At 39.5% G+C, this 23,895-nt stretch overlaps 1 protein-coding gene across 2 annotated transcripts in view; it reads left to right on the forward strand.

Moving 5' to 3' along the window:
* fhip1b (FHF complex subunit HOOK interacting protein 1B) overlaps nt 1-23,895 on the forward strand; it is a 33,539-nt gene that overhangs the window by 5,682 nt on the left and 3,962 nt on the right. Inside the window, exons 2-12 of one of the 2 annotated variants that reach the window (XM_083536941.1) lie at nt 4,879-5,026; nt 12,413-12,874; nt 14,333-14,468; nt 14,737-14,999; nt 15,379-15,609; nt 16,260-16,505; nt 16,636-16,803; nt 16,976-17,055; nt 17,170-17,339; nt 19,601-20,935; nt 21,009-21,187. In XM_083536941.1, coding sequence (XP_083393067.1) covers nt 12,746-12,874; nt 14,333-14,468; nt 14,737-14,999; nt 15,379-15,609; nt 16,260-16,505; nt 16,636-16,803; nt 16,976-17,055; nt 17,170-17,339; nt 19,601-20,935; nt 21,009-21,187 — 2,937 coding nt within the window. In that variant the 5' untranslated portion in view covers nt 4,879-5,026; nt 12,413-12,745. The remainder of the gene's footprint in view (nt 1-4,878; nt 5,027-12,412; nt 12,875-14,332; nt 14,469-14,736; nt 15,000-15,378; nt 15,610-16,259; nt 16,506-16,635; nt 16,804-16,975; nt 17,056-17,169; nt 17,340-19,600; nt 20,936-21,008; nt 21,188-23,895) is intronic. The other variant, XM_083536942.1, reaches the window with a different exon arrangement.

Raw genomic sequence — 23,895 nt, forward strand, 5'->3', positions numbered from 1 at the left:
CCCTATCAGAAACTCTCTTCACCTCCACTACACTCTTACTGTACTCTTCCTTCAGAATCACCCCTACACCATTTCTCTTTCCATCTATACCATGATAGAACAGTTTAAACCCACCTCCAATGTTCCTGGCCTTACTCCATTTCCACTTGGTCCCCTGAACAGACAACATATCTACCTTTTTATGCTCCAAAATATTCTCTCTCTCTCCCTTTACCAGTCACAGTACTAATATTTAAAGTACCAACTCTAACCTCCACTTTCCTCCACTTCTCCTTTCCCTGTTGTCTCTGTAGATGTTTTCCTCCTCTCCTTCTCCTCCTTTGGCCAAAAAAGTAGCTGTATTGTCAGCTGTTGGCTAATGATACCTGTGGCGGTCGTTGGTAACCCGGGCCTCGACCGAATTCTGGTTTGTGATCCGCATATTTGATTTGGCAAATGTTTTAAGCTGGATGCCCTTCCTAACGCAACCCTCCCCATTTATCCGGGTTTGTGACCGGCACTAAGGGTGCACTGGCTTGTGCAACCCTAATGGCTGGATTATCTCTCTCTCTCTTTCTATCTATATATAGTTGAATATGTGCAACACACTTAAATTGAGAAATGTGTGTTTATTTTTAAATCTATATACTAATTTAGCTACTGATTATCACAGTTTCCTATTTGATAGAACCTCTTCAGTTTTCTGCAGTTTTCTCGGTCACTGTGCGAGCTACAAGATGAACCCAAACTCCTAAACAAAACAGATGGTACCATACATTCCAGCATGTGCAGTATTTCTCGGTGTGCTTCTATGAGGAGTGGCAAAATCCTGGCTGTAAAACACTTAACTCAGCGCATGTCATCACATGATTGAGAACGCAGGGAGCAGTGAGAAAGAAGTGAACTTTCCAAGAAGGCAACTCAAATAATCAGAAAAAAATCAAGGTTGCTTAGTTATAAAAGAGATTAATTACAAGAATGTTTTTAGTATGGATTGATATCATCATTATTAATAATTTTTATTATTTTTTTTTTTTGGGGGGGGAAATCTTTTTCTAGTATTTTATTGGGTAACTAGCTGAAAGTACCCGTGCTTCGCTACGGAAGGCAGAACGCTAAGCAATATGGCAATAAGCAGTAAGCACTGAGCAGGACTGGATGATCAGAGATCAGAACGTAACGTCAACAAATAACGTACTACCCCTTTGTAGTACCGATACAGGGCAAACTACTTTAAAAATAATTTTTATCGTGAATCTAACATGTAATAAGAAACAATGTAGTAAGTTTCATGAGGATCCATACTGTTATTTCGAAGAGTTTACAATGCGTGAGAAATCAGGTTTTTTGCGAGTTAGCCGCGATCCAGGGCGAATTTTTCAAAACCCTTTCCTTAGTGAGCACCTAAGACCCAAGAGAAAGGTATGTTCCAAATTTCATTGCAATCCGTTCAGTGGTTTTTGAGATTTCGTGATGAGTGAGTGAGTCAGTCAGTGGTATTTGAGCTTTATATATACATATATACAGTGAGGAAAATAAGTATTTGAACACTCTGCTATTTTGCAAGTTCTCCCACTTAGAAATCATGAAGGGGTCTGAAATTGTCTTCGTAGGTGCATGTCCACTGTGAGAGACATAATCTAAAAAAAAAATCCTATTTTAATAGTTTAAAATAGTTATAAACTATTTATTTGTATGATACAGCTGCAAATAAGTATTTGAACACCTGTCTATCAGCTAGAATTCTGACCCTCAAAGACCTGTTAGTCTGCCTTTAAAATGTCCACCTCCACTACATTTATTATCCTAAATTAGATGCACCTGTTTGAGGTCGTTAGCTGCATAAAGACACCTGTCCACCCCATACAATCAGTAAGACTCCAATTACTAACATAACCAAGACCAAAGAGCTGTCCAAAGACACTAGAGACAAAATTGTACACCTCCACAAGGCTGGAAAGGGCTACGGGGAAATTGCCAAGCAGCTTGGTGAAAAAAGGTCCACTGTTGGAGCAATCATTAGAAAATGGAAGAAGCTAAACATGACTGTCAATCTCCCTCGGACTGGGGCTCCATGCAGGATCTCACCTCGTGGGGTCTCAATGATCCTAAGGAAGGTAAGAAATCAGCCCAGAACTACACGGGAGGAGCTGGTCAATGACCTGAAAAGAGCTGGGACCACCATTTCCAAGGTTACTGTTGGTAATACACTAAGACGTCATGGTTTGAAATCATGCATGGCACGGAGGGTTCCCCTGCTTAAACCAGCACATGTCCAGGCACGTCTTAAGTTTGCCAATGACCATTTGGATGATCCAGAGGAGTCATGGGAGAAAGTCATGTGGTCAGATGAGACCAAAATAGAACTTTTGGGTCATAATTCCACTAAACGTGTTTGGAGGAAGAAGAATGATGAGTACCATCCCAAGAACACCATCCCTACTGTGAAGCATGGGGGTGGTAGCATCATGCTTTGGGGGTGTATTTCTACACAAGGGACAGGGCGACTGCACTGTATTAAGGAGAGGATGACCGGGGCCATGTATTGCGAGATTTTGGGGAACAACCTCCTTCCCTCAGTTAGAGCATTGAAGATGGATCGAGGCTGGGTCTTCCAACATGACAATGACCCGAAGCACACAGCCAGGATAACCAAGGAGTGGCTCTGTAAGAAGCATATCAAGGTTCTGGCATGGCCTAGCCAGTCTCCAGACCTAAACCCAATAGAGAATCTTTGGAGGGAGCTCAAACTCCGTGTTTCTCAGTGACAGGCCAGAAACCTGACTGATCTAGAGAAGATCTGTGTGGAGGAGTGGACCAAAATTCCTCCTGCAGTGTGTGCAAACCTGGTGAAAAACTACAGGAAACGTTTGACCTCTGTAATTGCAAACAAAGGTTCCTGTACCAAATATTAACATTGACTTTCTCAGGTGTTCAAATACTTATTTGCAGCTGCATCATACAAATAAATAGTTAAAAAATCATACATTGTGATTTCTGGATTTTTATTTTTAGATTACGTCTCTCACAGTGGACATGCACCTACGATGACAATTTCAGACCCCTCCATGATTTCTAAGTGGGAGAACTTGCAAAATAGCAGGGTGTTCAAATACTTATTTTCCTCACTGTATGTGTGTGTGTGTGTATATATATATGTGTATGTATGTATGTATCTATCTCTATATATATATATATATATATATATATATATATATATATATATATATATATATATATATATATATATATATATATATATATATATATATATATATATATATATTAGATAGATAGATAGATTACACACAAAAAAAACTATTAGAAAAAAATGAGTTCACTGAGAAAATGCAGCAAGTGTTCTATTGTTGATATAAAGGCTATATGTGGATTTATAGTAGAATGATTGTGTATTTTTATTCTGATTTTAGCTCAACATCTTCTCAGTGCAGCTTTTGTAGATTCAGCTGGACATTTTTATATATTTTTTTTTCTGTAAATATTTTATTGCACTTGTACCATTACTTAGTAACAGACACGCTCAGATATACTGCCTTTATCTTTCATTAAGGTTTTTCCCCTACACTTGGAGTAAGGGTGTGTGTGGGTGTGTGTGTGTGTGTGTGTTTTTATTTTACATTTTTCAATTTGAAAAGGTCATGCAAATAAAGACGTTGTTGACTCTCTGTGGTTTTGCGGTTTTACGGTTCAATAAAGAAGACAGCAACTTAAAGTGTTGAGTGTCACACAGAGCAGATTCTGTTTCAGTGTAGTACAACAGTGTGTTTATTTAATCCGCCTGCATATCCTCACGGTCTGTACTCTGGCCTTGCCTTTATAATACAGCCTTTACTTTAGTGCACTGCTATAATGAACAGGTACGATTTTATCGTTAATAGTTTACATGGTTGGATAAATGAGTAGCCCAGGGGCAAAAAGAGTTCATGTCTGGGTTGTTTATTTTATTTTATTTCATTTGTTTATTTGTTTTCTTTTTTTATTTGTGTTGTACTTTCACAACAGCATTACCAAGGCAGTGAATTAATATAAACCTTACTTCCTGTTGACGTTTACGGAGTAGTCATTTTTATTTTGTCTGTATGTTTAACTTGACTCTGGCATTTTACTCTTTTTATATAACTAAAGCTTGTGCTTCTGAATGAATTCATGATTAATTACCTCCACAGACGACATGCACGCGAGATGAGCAGAAATTTGTGATTTTTTTTTTACTACATTTTCGAGCGTGGTTATAAGGGCTTTGGGTTTATTCAGCCATAAAAGCGTTAGTTGGGTGTGGAGGTCTCTGGTGAAGTTTATCTCAAAGATGAGGGATGAAGTCAGGGCTTTGTGCAGAAGGGTCGAGTTAATTCAATGCCAAACTTGCTAAAAAAAAAAGTTCAGCTTGTGTACAGGTTGGAAATATCAAGTGTGTATACTTCTGTGTCCACACACAATACTGTTGGTACACCAGTATCCACCGAATGTTTTGGTTGCATCAGCCTGGAATTTCTTAACCAAGTATCTTCGATTTCTACGCCAACAGGCATCTAATGTTACAGCAGATGTAATCCACAGAACACAAGTGACTTCAAATCTAAGCCATATGCTGACCTGAAATGTCAAATACAACATTGGATAGCATCATAGATTTCTGGGAAAAGCCAGAGAGCAACAAGTTTTTCCACCCAAACTGATGGCCAAAAATGTCTTTTGCTGAGAACAATATTTAATTGAGTCCTGGACACTTGTTACAGGAAGGTCTTAAAGAGGCACATAAGCTCAACAGGCTTCCCAATGGTGCAAACAAAAGCTGCTTCTTTTATATTAAGGTGAATTGAGCCTTGAATCAAAAACCTTGAATAGGAATGTGTAATTAGTCTGATTGTTCTTCTTCAGACAGATTGCGAACAAGACCAGTGAAAGCTGGGAAGAGTGTGCTGTGTGAAGCTCTGGCATAGAAGTACCAGGGGGATTTTCACGACAAGTCTCCTCCTCGTCACAGGAAACATGAAGCAGTAGTTTTCGAGGCTTCACTGTGCAACAGGTAAGATTTTAACATGCTACATTTTTAGACTGCCCATTATCTTTATCTATTTGTGTATTTCTGTGACCGCGCACTGTAGAGGAAACGTAAAGTACATTGTTTGTGAACGGTTGAATTCATGATGTCCTGGTTGTGCTGTATTAAAGGATTTGCAAAATTTCTGAGACCTATCAAAGTGATCTTCGTTAAGTTCCAAGCTTTCCATCTTGGCTGTCTATCAAATCCTGACGTGTGCTTTGTGAAAATTTACAGTGTTATTGTCTGTTTGATTAAACTGATGCCATTAAAGAGAAGAGGGTGCTGCCATTTATTACAGCAAACACATCTGATGAAAAATAAACAGAATCACATCGTCAGGTTGGAAACATTTGGTTGAAAGCATAAATAACAGTGGAACACTTTTGTGATTCTTCTCCAATTCCTTCCCTATTAATATATTGTATATTAGGACATACATTTAGCAAAAATATTTCATTTATAATCAGTTGAACACTGTTGAATGCTGCAACACTTCATTAAGACTGAAAAACATGATCTAAATGGTAGAGAGTGTTCTGTACTTCTCGAAATGCTTGATGGCATATAGTATGATGCTGGTCTCAATGCTTGTTGTAAGTAATATTTCAAGTTTTGTGTATCGATTTGTTTGTGGTCAGCGTGATGCAGGGCAATTCCCGGAGTAACCCCCCTACTGCTTTCGAGTCGATTCTACACGCACGCATGTGCAAGCAAAATGAATTTATCATCAGTGTTTCAGTTCACAGAACAGCCGGAGGATATTATGATACGTTATATATTATAAAATAAATTTTAATGCGAGACAATCTGTGTCTCGAGCTAACTAGTGATCTCTGTGTGATCAAGCAGACTGCTCATCGTGAAACAATGCTAATGTTACTGAAGTGAATAAATTTTTATGCTAAATCAAGCCCAAACTTCCTTTTCTGCAAAGGCACCTTCCTCTTTATAATAGGCTGTAAAGCACAGCTTCAGTTTCGTGTACAGCTTTATCTCAGCACAGTTTTAGTTTTGTGTATAGCTGCTAAATGTCTAAAAGGATCACATAATCACTGTCAGAATTATCTTTGAAAATGAAGATCTAAGGGCACCTATTTGGCAATGCTTATCTTTTATTGTATTGACGGAGTTTTATACTTTAAATGTAATGGTGTACAGTATTTGCCCAGATAATTTTTTCAATTTTCCTAACGTTCATGAACATTCGGTCCCGCTACTTGCTGTTAGCTAGGTTCCAAATGAGAAGCCGCAAAGAATGCCTGGTGCACAGCTGTCATCCCAACTGTATGTAGTGAGGCCAGGTTCTTTTACCTTGAACCCTGGCAAAACATGGTTTGTCAAAAGTCTGTATTGGGCAAGGTACATCCAAATGGGCTTTTTAGTGCTGTATTTTCTCCTCAATTTAGCCTAGGTCTCCCCTGTTATATATCAGCTACAAGTATGGGAGCGTGACGGCAGTCAGGTGTTTCCTCTGAGACATATACCAACCAACCGAACCTTTGAACATCTAGAGAGGAGTTTTGATCTCTTCAACTTATAGCTATAGATGGGTGTGGCATTGTAGGAATTTAAACTTGGGATCTCCTTCTAACATCTGGGTGACTGCTTTATTGTCATGCCCCTTGTGTGATTCTAGCTTTTTGATAACAGTTTGCAGATGTTGCACATTTTGAAGGTGAAGCTTTTATTTTGAGTAGGGTTGCAAAGGGGCAGAACATTTCTGGAATTTATTTCAAAACCTTCCACGGGAACTATGGAAATATTCCAAGTTGAAAACTTACCATGAATTTATTGGAATTGATTAGAAAAGTGGGGAAATCATTCACAAACATATAAAGTGGTACCTTGACCTACGAGTTTAATTCGTTCCGTGGACGAGCTCGTATCTCAATTTGCTCGCACATCAAATAGATTTTCCCTATTGAAAATACTTAAAATGGCATTAATCCGTTCCAACCCTCAAAATGACACCCCGTGTTTATGTTTTATGTTATTAAATTAGGAAAATACATTTCTAAATAATAAATCTTGTATAAAAACATAATAGAAAGAGGTGGGGGGAGAGGCGATAAGCAGCGGAGGAGGGAAAACTCGATTTTTTGCTACTCTCTCTATGACTCCTGTACATTACGTATCCCTAAACTTTTAATGTTTTACCTTTTCTTCTTTGCTTATCTTAATTTTCGTCACAATCTTAGCTTTCTGGCTTCGCTTCGCCATCTAGCAGCGGCGTCTCGAGCTCGTACCTCAATTTTTTGCTCGCGTAACAAAGCAAAAAATCGACCGAGTGACCGCTCGTACCTCGGAAAACTCGTACAGTAACGCACTTGTAGGTCAAGGTACCACTGTATATGAATATTTGTTTGGTCATAAGCTGACACGCATGCAAATTTATACAGATTTTAAATAAATGACATTTTAGGCTTTGATTTAATTGTTAGTCATTTTGAATAGTAATAATTTTGTTGCACAATAGCTTACAAGCAGCACAAGGAAGTTTGAAACATACATTTGTGTAATATTTATGAAAATGTACATGAATACTCACTAAGATGGAATTAATTTTTTACATAATTTTTTTGCAGGATTCAAAAAAGGATCTGTGTTTATTTTATGGTATTATTTTACAGTGCATGTAGGGGGGGTTGGCTTCAGTAGCCCTGTAATAAGTGTGCTGTGTGCATGCGATTGATGAATATGCATTGTAGAAATGTAACTGAAATAATATTAAATCTGGTTGTTTTAACCAACCAGATTTGGTTTGATTTTTACCCTGCAAAAATCTTTTTTAAATACATTTGAGTTCCCTGCTATTGGCTAACCTGCAATTTCTTAAACTCCAATTTTATTCCTGTTACTTCTATATATATATCTCTCGCCTTTAATTTCCATGGAAAGTTTCTAGTCCTGAAAATTCCCTGAATTTTGCAACACTAACTGCAAGGATGCGTTATTATACAGCAAGCATGTGATAAACGACACTGAGAAAAGGGTATCGGATCTCGCAAAGGTTTCTACATCTGTTCATCCACATCTGACAAATAAATGGCCCAAATATTTGGACCTTTTGCTTTTGGATTCGTACGTTTTACTTCAACCTATTCCAAAGTACATTTGAGAAGAAACGTGTTTGAAAGGTAGAATAAATAGGCCTTTAGACCATGCACAAAACCACTAAGCTAGAAATTGTGCTTTGTGCTCATGTTTGCTGGTGTGTGCTAATACATTACCAATTCTCCTTTAGTTTAGAAATGTAATGCAAAGATTGCTTTTACTGTCAAAAACCACTACTTAGTAAAGAAAGGTGGCTTGGCTGCAACCAGGTCATTTACTTTCCCAAAAAATTTGTTTGTTCAGTGCAGGTTTCTAATAAAAACCGTGGGGACTGGCTAAAGGTGCCTTAGAATTGGGTATTATGTACTGATTGTTTGCATATAACATTTGTACTGAGTGTCCCAGCAGGTGTATCAGCTTTCACGTTTTTCATTGCTGTATGCAGGGGATAAGTTCCAGCTGTAAAATTGTCCTGTTTTCGCTTCTACATTAACAGGAAAAGGAAGCACATACCAGCAATCTCGCTCAGAACCACACTACTCAATGCTGCCATTGAATGTTTGAAATTGTGTCTGTCCATGGAGTTCAAATACATGGCATTTAGAATTGGAAAGTATTTACAGTGTAAAATTACATTTTACAGTTTATTTTGTTTTCTGTTGGGCTGATTTTAATATTTCTTACCAAATCGTGTCACTTAAAAGGCTAAACAAGGGACACACTATGAATTTATTGAGAATGGCGTGCAACATGAACAGGCTGCGAACATGAGTCAGCACTTTGACATTATTTTCTCAGTGAATAACAGCATTTATTTGGTCTGTAATTTGGTGGAAATTCCAAGCTCATGATGTCAACTGATGTGTTGTTGTTGAGTTTGTCTCGTTACTCATTTGTGAGCTTGCTTTGCCAAATAATGATAACCAGCTAGTAGATAGCGCGTTGTGTTAGGCTGTAATTCATGTTTTTCTTGTTTTTGTGTATGCCATCCAATGTATTTTAGTTAGCTAGTAAATTAGATTACTACGTTCTGGAGCTGCGCGTAGTTTAAAGGACAACACTGTGGTTGCAGAGCAGTCCTCTCTCCTTTGACCTTAGCCTACAGAATCATCTACTTACATAATATGAGCTGTATGCTATTGATGATTTAACAAATGAGCCGAGGTGAGAGGTTTAGTTCTTTTATCTGTTACTCAGTAAATGTCACAGGCATGTTGATTTGCCCATAGTTCTTCAGTGCTACTAGAACAGCAATAGATTAGATCTCCCCAAACTTGGGAATATTTGGATCTCATCCCAACCCATGTATTACCATGTTAAACCATATGCCAGTGCATTGTTGTGTCTAATATTCAGGCTCTATTTTAAGTGCACCTGTGTTTGCTTTCACCTCCACAAGGTCAATCCACACAGTAAAAAAAAAACCGCACACACAAAAAAAAACATACATACGTGTGTGTGTGTGTGTGTGTGTGTGTGTGTGTGTGTGTGTCCTATCGATCGGGACGGAGGGAGGGAGGGTATATGCTCCAGAATATCCTGTGGATGTTACTCGGTTACTTACTTCTCTAACATTATAAATCCATAATCACGAAATTCTTGATTTTGGGGGGTGAGAATGGACATTGCTCAGGGCATCAGCTATTCCTGTTCAGTCAGTGATGTAGGATGATATCAGCTCAGCTGCCATTGCTCTAATGTGATTTGCGCACTTGCCAGCACATTTCAATGATGCAAAATCTTTCCGCAGCCTCACGTGAGCTTTCGTAGTACTCTTCACATAACCATGTAGTGTCCCGTCATACGGATTGGATTGCCGATATAACAGCAGTTTTAGTTGGATTGCCGTTACAACAGCTATTAATTTAAAATAGCATTGTGAAATTATGGGCGTTAAAGTATAAGTTCTAATTGTGACCATCCTATAAAAGAATGCCATCATATAGTTTTGTATAAAGTACATTGTATTTTGTACAAATTTACATTTTCAGACCCGGGTGGATTTTGCTCAGTCGGCGCACCTGCTAGACCTTTTCTTTTGCCTTTGCTTGCAGTTAGGTAAGGAATAATCTTCCCATTGTTACCTATAGCCAGATCAGATTAAATAAATTCAGTGCAGATTTCAACTTTCTGGGTTTTGTTTTCACGTAGTGACCTTACTACTCTGTAATTACACAGAGAAAACCGAAGTCTGCTGTCAGTCTGCTCTACTTTCCAAGGAATAAGGAGTTTCTTTAGCATTTGCACACCTGGTGTTCAGTGTAAGAGATGTTCGAATGGAGGTTGAGTGCTCATTGGTACGTCCTTCCAGTTGTTAGATTCATAATTCTATTCACGACAATAAAATCTCTGAAAAATGTTAGTCATTTCTTCCCAGAATTGTCTCTTCCCATGAGACAGTGTAGAGCTGCACATTCTGTACCTAGAATCATTTGTTTTTTTGCTCTGATGTCAGTGTTCACTGAATTGTTATGATTGACAGATCATGGATTGTCTTTGTGCTTTGAAACTCGGCACCGGCCTCTCGTGCAATTCCAGCTTTCCTGCCTTGTGGCTCGCTTGGCATTTTGCCCTCCTTTTGGGGTGAGTGAGTTCCTTTTTGGGAAACAAGCCATCTTGTCATGTGATGTTCCAGGAAGTGTTCTGGATTGGGGTAGACTTTATTATATGCTGTTTGTTATGGATTTTTTCAAGGTTGTCCTCTATTTATAAGACTATTTTGTAAGATTATGCAGATATGCTGCTAAAATAAAGTCTCGCCTAAATTCAGGTCTCTCATGCTTGTCGTTTTGTGTGTCAGTCTTTTCTTTGTGGTGCTGCAAAGAAAGCATGACTTGAATTATATAAAATGAATGAAAGAAATTAGATGTCTTAAACACACCAGTGCTTTAAACCTGAATATTCTAATGACACGCCAGCAGCCAGAATTCCTCTGTTGAAACTTTTCCACGGACTCCACCCTGCCATTAAAAAAAAAATAAAAAATCCCACACGACACGACGGCTTTCTTACATGAAGGGAATTTAAGCTTCACATTAAACCTCTTCAAGAAGATTCATTTGAGTCAGCAGATGGTCAAAGAGGAAGAACTTTCACTGCAATGGGTTTTCGAAAAAATGAAAGCAGTGGAGCTGGCATCTTATAAGAACAGGGAGTCCCACACTTAGGGCAGTTTGAGTTACCAATGAAATCATGTAAGGACCTCAACATCTCCAGAAGTTATTATAAGGTATATAGAAGGCAGATTTTGTGTCAGTAGGTCACATTAAGGCCATGGTTAAATTTAGTGTTTGTTATTTAAGTTCCTGTTATATCTTAAATCACATATTTGTGTACTATTCCAGAGAGTTTTTGAGTCATAACACTAGCGGCGTTCTTTAACAGTCTGAAAACATCTCTCGTTGCTCTCCACTATGTGCTGTTTTGTGTTTTGAGTTCTAGATAATCTAGGATTTGGCGATTTGAAAATTAGATCATGTTGACCATAAGGTCTGGGTTTTCTAAAAAGAAGTTTTCAAAAGACACAGTTATAAATCTCCGAGGTTTTTGCTCTGTATCAGCTCTTTTTAAATCTTCTGGAGTTAGACAGCGAGTGTGAACAGTACACACACATTTATAATGTGATTGTCAACCAAACTCGTCTGTTTCATTCTACATTGTTCCGGTTTTTTTTTTTGGTAACAACAAAACAGAGTGGCATGTCGGTGCAAGGAACACTCCTTTAGATTTTAGTAAATTAGGTTAAACATACACTGTATGGAGACTGTGACTTTTACAGCTATATGTATTTCTTCCTCAAACTGGTACCACACAGCCAGAGGCACACAGTTGTGTTGGATGTCTTTGGATGCTGTTGCAATACATTTTCCTTCCTCTTGAACTACAATATTTAAACATGTTCCAGCATGACAATGCTCCTGTATGCAAAGCAGGCTCCATGAGGAAATGGTATAAATGGGTTGGTGTGGAAAATCTTGATTGACTATAGAGCATAAACCTCAACACTGATGAACACCTTTGGGGTTGAAAGCTGACAGCACCCCAGGCCTCCTCGCTCTACATCCAAACCTGACTTTACTAAAACCATTGTGGCTGTATAATCACAGATTTCCTTGCTTGGCCAAAGCAATTATTTGAGAGTCAATGTGTAAAAGGCATGGGTGTTTTGGATGCTGTAAAATTTGGGCTAATTGCATATCAGTATGTTGTGAGCAGTTGTGTGTTATTCATCTTCTGTTTTGTATTTACTGTTTGTTGCATTACAGGTGTGCAGCACACATCACTGACTGACTCACTCTGCTTCTCTCCCTCCAGGTATGGAGTGGTGTCGGCTACAGACTGGATGACATTGCTGACCTGTCTCAGTCCCACATTCTGACTGCCCTGTTACCGTGACGACCTTTGCTGAGGACACCAGCAGGGGACCTTTTTCTGCTCTCACCCTCCCATTCTCTCTTGTGCACCTGTACACACTCTGTCTTTGGCTGTTTCGTATTGCGTTGTTCCCTTCCTTCCCCTCTTTCCCCTCTCCTCTCTCTTCTTTTCCCATCCTTTTCTTTTCCCTCTCCCTTTCTCTCCTCTCATCTTTCCCTCTGTCCTGGAAGAGTCCCACTTCAAGGAATATTGACCTTAGGCACAGAAGCGAAGATGAGCTGGCTGAGCCGTATAACTCCCAGGGGTCCGGATGGGCGGAACAGTCGAAGCGTTGCCCCATCTAGCCCGTGCACTGCTGACCCCGAGACATGTCTGATGGTGTTTGAGAACCATTGGAGACAGGTGATACATGCACACACAACTCCAGCTTCGAGTACATACTACACAATATGTGACCAATTAAGAGCAAAGAAAAGATTTTCTGTATCATGTACATGTTTGAATGTAAAAGACAGACTAAGGACTGGCCTGAATCGTCTGTATATGCATTGCTCTTCACTAATATTGCCATTCTTAGTAAAAGGCTGTAAAAATGTTTATTGTTTAACCATTTAAAAACAAAAATTCAAATTCATTGGGAGTTATAGAAGACGACTGCACTATTATTTGGGCAAAGGGAGGTAAAACTGTTTCCACTTGTTTGCTATCCATGAGAGTTGATTTTTCACAGCTCTCATGGATATTCCACATATGTTTGATATCCATGTGAGTAATTTTTGTAGCCCTTTTTGCTGATATTAGCAAAGGTGTCAGTTTTCGTGAAGGGTTCAGTACTTGGTGTATAAAGGACAGTCCCTGATAGGTGGTCCTGGCCATGGTCTTATTTACATTTTTTATCTAGCCACCCAAACATTTCGCATAAATGTGATTTTTCTCAAATAAGATGTCTCATTGCATCGGTATACTTTTCTTACTAAAGCTAGTTTAAAATCTCTATATATGCAGACGTCCGGTTTAAGACTAAACTCTATTGTATGCCTTGTATTTCAGTTCATAGATTGTCAAACTGTTTGAGGAGGTAAAAGCCATTTGAGGAGGTAATAGGCACACACTGCTGACATCAGGTGGCAATAATTATATAGAAATGTTCCAGGAACAACAGAAGTATGTTAATCCAGGAACATATCCTGTCCATGCAAGCGTGGCAGTGCCAGACATTTTATCCGTGCGTGGTTCATGTAAGACTGGACAAAATTTTAGAGAATCTGGGATTCTGTGAGAACTGGACCTGGAAACACGATCCTCTATTAACTTGTGTTACTATGCTAATGTATAAAAGTGTGTTAAAAGGCTGTTAAAAACTCTGTAATATACATCGAAAATCTTATACCTTTTATATACAAACTTTTATATAGAAATGCAGAATTGTCGGTGTGTGTCATGGATATTACTTAAGCTTTTGGTGAAAAGATGTTTGAAGAGAAGAGAAGAGAATAGAAGAGGAAATATGGATGGATGGATTGATGGATTTAGATGATGATTCAGGTCAAAGAACAAAAGAAAGTTCCCAAAATTTACAACTAAAACATAAAGAAAACACTGTACAGTGCATTTAATTTTTATGAAGTAATTCAAAATATATTTTTATGATTTTTTTTTTTTTTTGTATTTTGAGGTAATATGGCAATAAACACAAAAAATTGCACTTTAATATAGAAAAAGTAGTTCTTATTTGATATTCGGTAGAATACTCGATTACTAAAACAATCGATAGCTGCAACCCTAATTTAAAGTCTTTTATTGCATTCCTCTGCTTGAAGCATGAGACAATCTTTTTCTCATCCTCTGTCCCACATCCAGGTGTCATGGGTATTGGAGCAGAGAGAATCTGTGGCTGGGGGAGCTGATGATTTGACAGCAGTGAGAAATCACACTGATCAAATGCTGTGTCTTCTGGCAGAGGAAAGACCAGCAGGGGGCGACAGTGATCCACCAGGTTCAAAATAACCCATTAACTTGTCAAACAGTTGTAGACCACAGAGATAATGTGAAGTATTTTATAGTGTGTACTCAGCTAGGAGTAGGTGCCAAAGAACAGTTTACATTATTGGAAATGCCTCAAAATAGATGTTTGTTTGTTTTTTTGTTTTTCAGGTTTTCCTAACTTTACTTTTTAAACACAGGAAATATTACAAAAATAATAGTGTCAGCGGGAACTTATATTCAAGCACAATAACAGGGTTGCCATTTTTACTACATCTTAGCTTTGGGCCCTATTCTGAAACTGGTGGTGTCAGAGAACATCCTGGAGTGTCTGGTACAGTGGCATGTGCGTCGTGGTTTGGACCCTGACAGCCAAACAGCTCTGCTGAAACTGTTTGAAATGTTAATTGGCCAATCCCCTCAGCCCTTGCTCCAGAACAGTGCCGTACTTCAGCCTCTGCTCATCCTGCTGGGAGCCTGTGTAGACCCTCAGTTCGGTTGTCCTCCTAACCTGGAGGGCAGCCTCGTTCTACTGCTCAACCAGGTGTGTACATGTGGGATTACATTTGTTTAAACCTTAAACTGAAATTTTATTTTTATATATATATATATTTTTATATATATATATATATATATATATATATATATGCGCACTTACATTTCATGATTTACATATGTATATTAACTGAAACGCATGTCTTTATCTGCATGATTTATTTATTTTTTTGCCACATACTTATTAAATGGCTGCATTCATGTGCTGGTGTTTCTAATAAAGATCTAGAACGTTACTTAGAGTGCGAATCGTTCTGATGTCAGGTTTCTGGTTGAGGTTCTAGCTGGAGTGTAGCTCAGTTTCTCCACTGTTTAATCAATTTTTTTTTATTGCTTTTAATAAAAATGTTGTGCATGTGTGTCTTTAGGTCTGTGTGTCCATGGCAAGGCAGCCTGCTGTGCTTGAGCTGTTGTTCAGGTGTGGTACAATACAGCAGGGTCCCACGAACCTGCTGATCTTTTCTCTGTTGGTACCGTTTATCCATCGAGATGGAGCTCTGGGACAACAAGCTCGTGATGCCTTGCTTTTGGTCATGGCTACCTCGGCCAGCAACCACGCCGTGGCCCGCTACATCACTGAAAACTCCTACTTCTGTCCGGTGGGTGTGGGTGTGTGTGTCTGGTAAAAAAAAAATAAGATTGTGGAGGAAGATGGTGTCATGAATATCTGTTAATAAAGCTTGTTCATAGCCAAATTATGTGTAGCGAGCTGAGAAAACCAGTCATGTGATGACATTTTTCCTGTATATTTTTTTAACCTTTTTAATTATTAAGTTTGGGACATTTATGATCAAAGAAAATAATTGAGATTGATTGCTTTGATTTAGGTTTAAAATGGCTAGATTTTCTCTTAAAGTCTCCTCTCTGGGCTTCATAATGTTTTATCCTTTTTAAAAACAAATGTGGTTTTCCAAGGTGAAATCCATATAGTGGATATTCAGAATTTTTTTTTAAACAGAATTGGCTTTGCTCTTCCTTTCTGAAGGACTGCACGTTTCACTATTCTTTGTTTTCATTTATAACCTCCAGACCAACAGGCTACTCAGAAACAGTCATTTCATGTTTTTCATTTTATTTATAAATTTTTTGAGGCCAAACATTTGTAAACTGTTAAATATGATTATCGAAGTCTTCATTAGAATGATCTGAACACACGATTTATGCTGACCCACACAAACACTACTACCAGCTTCTTCTCATTACTGCACACCTGTCTCTGAAAGTTTCATCTATAACCACCATGCTCTAGGTACTAGCGACTGGCCTGAGCGCACTCTATTCTTCCCTGCCACGGAAGATTGAAGTGCGTGGTGATGACTGGCATGCTTTGCGGAGGGAGGACTGGATAGGCGTGTCCTCTCTGGTCCTCTTCATGAACAGTCTAGAATTTTGTAACGCCGTGGTACAGGTGGCACACCCCCTCGTCCGCTGCCAGCTAATCGACTACCTCCACAATGGCTTCCTGGTACCAGTCATGGGTCCTGCCCTGCACAAGGTGAAAGTTCTCAGTGCTGGACACCAAACTGAATATCTACTGCTTAAGAATGAACTTAGTATGTTGTCCTCATGTTTGATGATGTGCTTTTATTGGTGTTAATTAACTTTGTTATCCCTCTTCTATCCAGTCATCTGTGGATGAAATGATAGCAAGTACAGCATATCTGGACCTCTTTCTGCGCAGTGTCACAGAGAAGTCGCTCCTCAAGGCCTTCCTTCGCTTCATACTGCTACATCGTCATGACAATGACACAATCCTCGACACACTGCTCACACGCATAAGCAGCAACTCACGGGTAGGTCTGGGCTCCTTAGAAGGTTGGCTGATTTGTGTGGTTTTCTTTTCCACTGGGAGAGGAAATCTGTATCTGTTTCTTGTATAGCTTTCCAGTAGGCTCTGGAACCAGCAAATGCCTTCAAATAGGGTGGGAGTGTGTAGTAACTTTCTCTGCTTCTCTCACGCTGTAGCTGTGCATGGTCTCTCTCAGTCTCTTCAAGACTTTACTCTCCCTCAACTGTGAAGACCTCATGCTCCAGCTCGTTCTCAGGTGTGTGTCTGTGCCACACGTATGCAATTACCTTCGTTCCTCTTAGATCCTGATGATGTTTTCAGCACAGCGTACTCATCAGTTTGCTGTTTTTTTGTTGTTGTTGTTGTTTAGGTATTTGCTGCCTTGCACACACGTGATGCTGAGTCAGCGGCGTGCAGTTAGAGAGACCGACCTCTACGGCAAATCAGCCGATAAGTTCCTGTCTCTCATCCCAGAATGCTGCCGAATCACCACAGCAGCCTGTAATGAAAAAGATGAGGAACCTGCCTTCTGGGGCAAGGGTAAAAAAATATATATATTCTGTACATTATATTCACGATATACACTAGAGGTCGACCACTAAGTTTTTCTCTGGCCGATGCCGATATTTAGAAATGAGGGCAGCCAATGGTCGATATGCGATCAAGCTCGATCGGCTTTAGTTTATTTTTTTAAGTGTGTTTCGTATCAACTGTTTTACGTCTGTTTGTGCATGTGGAATTGCCGAAGAGCTCATCGGCGAGGAAGAGGATTTCAATTGGTTATTCAGCAAATGAGCACATGAGAAAAAACTAAACAGTACTGACAAAAGCAAACAATTACTAAGTGAAGAGGTAACAAAACAACACTTGTCATTCTTGATGTTGTCTTAGTAGACATGATTTTAAAAAAGACATATGAAGCCATCACGGCAGGTGTAAACACTGCTTGTTTTATATATTCACAGTTCTAGCTCTTCTGGCCCAATACACTGTACTGCCACCTGCTGATATAGGAGTGTTATATTCTCTCACGAGAGCACAGAACATACACGCACGATTTGGTGTGGCGGATCGCTTCTTGTTGCCATTTTTATGTCTATTTTATTTGACCATGTTCTATGCCCATTAGGTACTTTTGAAATACCTAGTTTGAACACTTGGTGGTGTTTGTCTTTAAGTGTTAAAACTACTGCTTAATTTTAGATGCCTGCATTAATGTTAGCAAACTATTCACTTCAATTCAATTAAGTTATATTTGTATAGCTTAGTTAACAATAGACATTGTCCCAAAGCAGCTTTGCAGAAATTAATAGGTTATACAATTTTAAAAAATATGTTGGTGCCAAATTTTGTCCTTTTTGTCTAGACATTGGAGACAATGTAAAACTGAAAAATAGAAAGGATATGCAGAGGGTTTCGAGCATGTTGACAAAATGAATATTTCTTTCATTGAGTTCAGACGGATGTGTCCGTCTTGTTTGTCACAATGCAGTCACTGCAGTGAAGGAGTATATTGTTGAATGGAACAATATGAAATCTTATTCTTTCACATTATGTGCTGGTGCTGAACAAGCTACAATATAATAAACTAAAGGCTAGATATGAGGCAGCTCAACTTTATCCCAGAGTGGAAAACCCTATGTGGAAGTCATCTCTGTGGTGTGCTCAGAAAAGAATCAAGACCTGAACAATATTAGTTTTGCAAGAAACCGTCATCTGGCGAATTAAAGATTGGTCAGCTGAAAGCAACTAGTATCTGGCATGTGCATTGTTTTCTGTATTGTGTGTATTGGGAGAACTGAAACGACAGATACAGCTCAGCTTTTAAAGTCAAATTGTTGTCAAATGGCACTAAACAAGAGCCGGATGAGATCCAAGACAATAGCTTTGGATCTGCACCAGACTTACAATTAACTTGTCCACAGTTTTTCAGTCCCAGACGATTCATCTGTGTTGCTATTGGAATTATTAATTAGTGAGTAAAAGCTGCTAAATGCTACATAATGCTCTTAAATATTCAGCAGAAAGTGCTTAAAAACCCATTTATTGATCGGTTAAGTTGAAAGAAATTGCAGTGCTAATGGTGGTAATCAAGTTATTTGCTGTAATTTCCTACTTTTTGTGTGAAATTGTGTGACACATTAATGCATATTATATTCTCCATCCGGCATTCAACAACAGTTGTTTCAAAACAGATGTTTCTTTTTTTTTTAACCAAGCATTTAAGAGGTTGTTGAGGCATATTTGTGGGAAAATTGTTCAAGCTCTTAATATCCTATTAGAAAATATCATTTATTTGTCATCAGCCACAACATTTGTGAGTGTAATTGGTCTGGATACTTCTTTTTCTTATCACAGGCACTGCGGAAAACATGAACCAGCCGCCCATTTCAGCACCTTTTTTGTGCATTTCTAATCAACAGGCATAATAATCAGCTTGTCTTCACATCAGCTTTAGCTGTGCATGTGGGGGGGTTATAGAACTGCGTCTGGTGGTTATTCTGAATGCCACTTTAGACTCACAAAAAGCGTTAAAGGGACTTTGTACTCCTGATTCTGAACACATTAACAGCAGCAAAAACAGTTTTTAATATTAAGGGATATACATTACTTTACTTTGTAGTTTTAACATGATGAAAATGTATTATAAAATCCCTGAATTTACTAGCATACGTTTTTATTGAAATCTTCTCTGGGATCATTTGTTTGTGACCATTGACTGTAAAATAAATTGTACAGTTATCTGGTAATCATTATAATCTCTTTATAGGCAAACTTTTTATTCTGTATTTTTATTGTAGTGTTGGGTAGCCCGACATCAGAGTCTCCCATTCACACCAAGCCCAGCACTCCATCCCGCTTGGCTCTCTTCATTCGCCAGCAAAACCCAGGCAACCAGTCCTCCACTGCTGCTTCAGACAACACTCCCTCATCTCCTCGGGGCAGCGTTCCCACACCTTCTCCCAATAGCCCCATGCATCAGCCTCCAGATTCTTCAGATGCTGAGTCCGGCTACCTGGAGTACCTCAGAGATGCACGGCGGGGCATTGAGCTCTGCTCATGGGCTTGTCGAAATTGGTCGGCTCCTTACGACGGAGAAAACCCTCCCCCCAACTCGGCACCACCTCCACCACAGCCTCCGACATCCAACCCATCCCTCAATATGGTGCCTGAGCACTTCTCCATGCAGCAAAGTGGGCATAAAGACATGCAGCAAAGGGCAGCCATAGTGGCAGCTGCACGTGCAGAATGGAGCAGCTCAGACCGAAACAGTGGCGAGTGGGATGTAACAATCTCTAAGAACTGCATCAGCCTCACACCTCGCAGCAAGAAACGCAGCCTATTGCCCAGTTCTGTCCCTTTGCAGTCGTCCACATCATCAGCAGTTCCCACATTAGGCCCAGGAGAAGCTGCAGGTCACCAAACGCACACACTGCCACATCGGGGACTCTATAACGGCACTGGAAAGGCAGATGAATGTGTAGATATTTCTGATGGAGGGATGGAAGTGAAGAAGGTAAAAAGAGATGCAGATGGTCGTGGACAAGTCGAAGAATTAGGTGTAAATGGAAGGGTGGGTATTGCATCTAAAGAATCCAGTCTTCCTATGCAGGGAGAGCATAGTTCGGTGACAAAATCATCTCAGGTGCAATCTACTGCGCTTCCACAACCACAGACAAGCCCAGATAACTTGCGGTCCTCAGCCCAGGAGCGCAACTCCAGTGAACGACAAAGATCTACTTCAGCCTTGAGCTCAGTAGAGCCGTGTTTAACCACAAGCTGTTGCAGCCCGGGGCTGGAGTCGGTTGAGAGCCTGATCGATGAGCTGCTAGAACAAGCACCATCTGAGACACTGTCCGAAGACTACAACGGCCAGGGCATCAGCATTGAAGCGTTCAACCAAGAGCTGAGAGAACTTGAAGAGCGGGTAAAGGGGAGGAGAGTCCAGAAACGAAGCACTGATGAGTTCATCCAGGATCCTTTATCTAATCCCTCTGATTCAAACCAGATAGACAAGGACTGTCCCTCATTGGAGACAGAGCAAGGACCTGAAGAATCAAAGCCTGAAAGCTCCACCCCAGCCATGTTTAGTCCAGCACGACCCCTTGGTCAGCCTCAAGCACAACCATACATAGGTAATAAGAGTTTTGTGTATAGATGTGTGTCAACATATATTGGCAACAATTACACATCTTCCAATTTTTGCAGGTCCCTTTTTGACAGTGCTCTTTTCAAAGCTGGAGAACATGATGCAAAATTCTTTATACGTAAACATTCTGCTGACAGGCATCGTGTTTCAGTTGGCCTGTTACCCTCAGCCTCTCCTCCGCTCCTTCCTTCTTAACACAAATATGGTGTTCCAGCCTAGTGTCAAGTCTCTCATACAGGTATGGCTTTCCTGGACAAAAGAGATCACATACGTATATATAATTAGTATTTCGTCTAAACGAACACTACTGAAGAAATTAAACTTGGAAATATTTTAGACAATGTGCAGCTTGTATAGCAGTATAGATTTCAAATTTCTTTTTTTATGACTGTCCAAAATGCAAACATGAAAAATAGAAATAGAATGTAAGGATAAAAATAAAATAAAGTGAGTATAAATGTACAAATATATTAAAAGTATAGTACAAATAGAAAGTATGAAAATAAAGATAAGTATAAAAAAATATACATATAAACACTAGAAGTGTGTGTGTGTGTGTGTGTGTGTGTGTGTGTGTGAGTGATCTTTTTATATATATATATATATATATATATATATATATATATATATATATATATATATATATATATACACAGTACAGACCAAAAGTTTGAACACACCTTCTCATTCAAAGAGTTTTCTTTTTTTTTCATGACTATGAAAATTGTAGATTCACACTGAAGGCATCAAAACTATGAATTAACACATGTGGTATTATATATGGAATTATATACGTAACAAAAAAGTGTGAAACAACTGAAAAATGTCATATTCTAGGTTCTTCAAAGTAGCCACCTTTTGCTTTGATTACTGCTTTGCACACTCTTGGCATTCTCTTGATGAGCTTCAAGAGGTAGTCACCTGAAATGGTCTTCCAACAGTCTTGAAGGAGTTCCCCGAGAGATGCTTGGCACTTGTTGGCCCTTTTGCCTTCACTCTGCGGTCCAGCTCACCCCTAAACCATCTCGATTGGGTTCAGGTCCGGTGACTGTGGAGGCCAGGTCATCTGGCCTCCACAGTCACCGGACTGTGGAGGCCAGGTCATCTGGCGCAGCACCCCATCACTCTCCTTCTTGGTCAAATAGCCCTTGATGCCTTCAGTGTGAATCTACAATTTTCATAGTCATGAAAATAAAGAAAACTCTTTGAATGAGAAGGTGTGTCCAAACTTTTGGTCTGTACTGTGTGTATGTGTATATGTATATATATATATATATATATATATATATATATATATATATATATATATATATATATATATATATATATATATATATATATATATATATATATATAATCACTCACACACACACACACACACACACATAATATACAAATATACACAAATTGCACAGAAAGGGATGGCTGTGTATGACCAATATTGACAGAAGTACAGATTAAAGTAATCAAGTGTGGTTTGTCCTTAGTGCAGTATAAGCTGACAAAGTGACACTGTGCTGTGACGGTCCTGAGTTAAAGTGACGTATAAAATAGTGCAAAAATAATTGTGCAGCAAGGGAAAAGAGACGGAGAGAGGTCCATGTACTAGTTGCTGGGTGTCCCCTGGTTTAGACACCGAATGGCCTGTAGAAAGAAGCTCCTTATTTTGTGTTTGCTTTGAAGGAGCAGAAGCTCTTACCTGATCGTAACAGAGAAAAGAGTCCAGTGTAGGGATGGCTGAGGTCCTTCCCAATCTTCCTGGGCCTGGTCCTGTAGGTTGGGGAGCTCGGTGCGGCTGGTACGTTCAGATGACCGCACCAGCGTCTGGAGGGGTCGCCTGTCCTGCATGGTGCTGTTTTCGAAATAAGTGATGCTATACGTCAGGACTCTCTCAGTAGAGCAGGTGTAAAAAGATATTATCACCTGAAAGGGTAGTTTAAAGTCTCTTAGGTGTCCCAGATGGTGGTCAATGGGGTTCAGGTCTTAAGGCCACTTCATTACCTTTACCTTCGGTTTCCTCAGCAAAGCATTTGTCATCTTGGTGTTTTTTGGGGAGGTTGTTATTATGTTGGAAAACTGCTGTTCGGCCCAGTTTTTAAAGGGAGGGCATCATGTTCTGCTTCAGAATGTCATAGTACACTTTGGAATGTTTCCTCTTGAATGAACCGTAGCTCCCCAGTGCCAGCAGCACTCATGCAGCCCCAGAGCATGATTCTACCACCACCATGCTTGACTGTAGGCAGGACACTATTTTCTTGGTACTGCTCACCAGGGTGTCGCCACACATGCTGGACACCATCTGAGCCAAACAAGTTTATCTTGGTCTCATCAGACCACAGAACATGGTTCCAGTAATTCTTGCTCTTGTACAGGTTGTCTTCAGCAAACTGTTTGAGGAATTCATAAGAGGCTTCCTTCTGGGATGACCACCATGCCAACCGACTTGTTGCAATGTGTGGCGTATGGCCTAAGCACGGACAAGCCGACCTTTCGCTTCTGCAACCTCTAAAGCAATGCATGAAGACTCAACTTCTTTAATTAACCCTTGTGAGGTCGGTTCCGAGTGGGTCATAGAAAAGCTCTGTATGACCCTGGCCACTGTGCTGTAACTTAGTTTTAGGGGTTTGCAGATCTTATTATTGCCTAGACCATCTTTGTGGATAACAATTCAAATTCTCAAATGTACTGAATTGTACTCAAAGCTCCAAATTTTAACTGCTCTAATACAAGATAGACAAATTTGTATGGTCCTGTGAAGCAGACAAAAACATTAACATGATGAATAGTTCATGTGGTTTTGTATAGTTAAATGACACAGCTGTTATCGTTCAGGGTGTACTCATGTTTGTTGCCAGCTATTTTATATGCATGTGGAGTAAATCTATACTGCTATACAAGCTGCACATTGACTAGACTAAAATATATCCAAGTTTCATTTCTATAGTA

Source organism: Silurus aristotelis (assembly GCF_946808225.1).
Source record: "Silurus aristotelis genome assembly, chromosome: 3".
Taxonomy (NCBI): Eukaryota; Metazoa; Chordata; class Actinopteri; order Siluriformes; family Siluridae; genus Silurus; species Silurus aristotelis.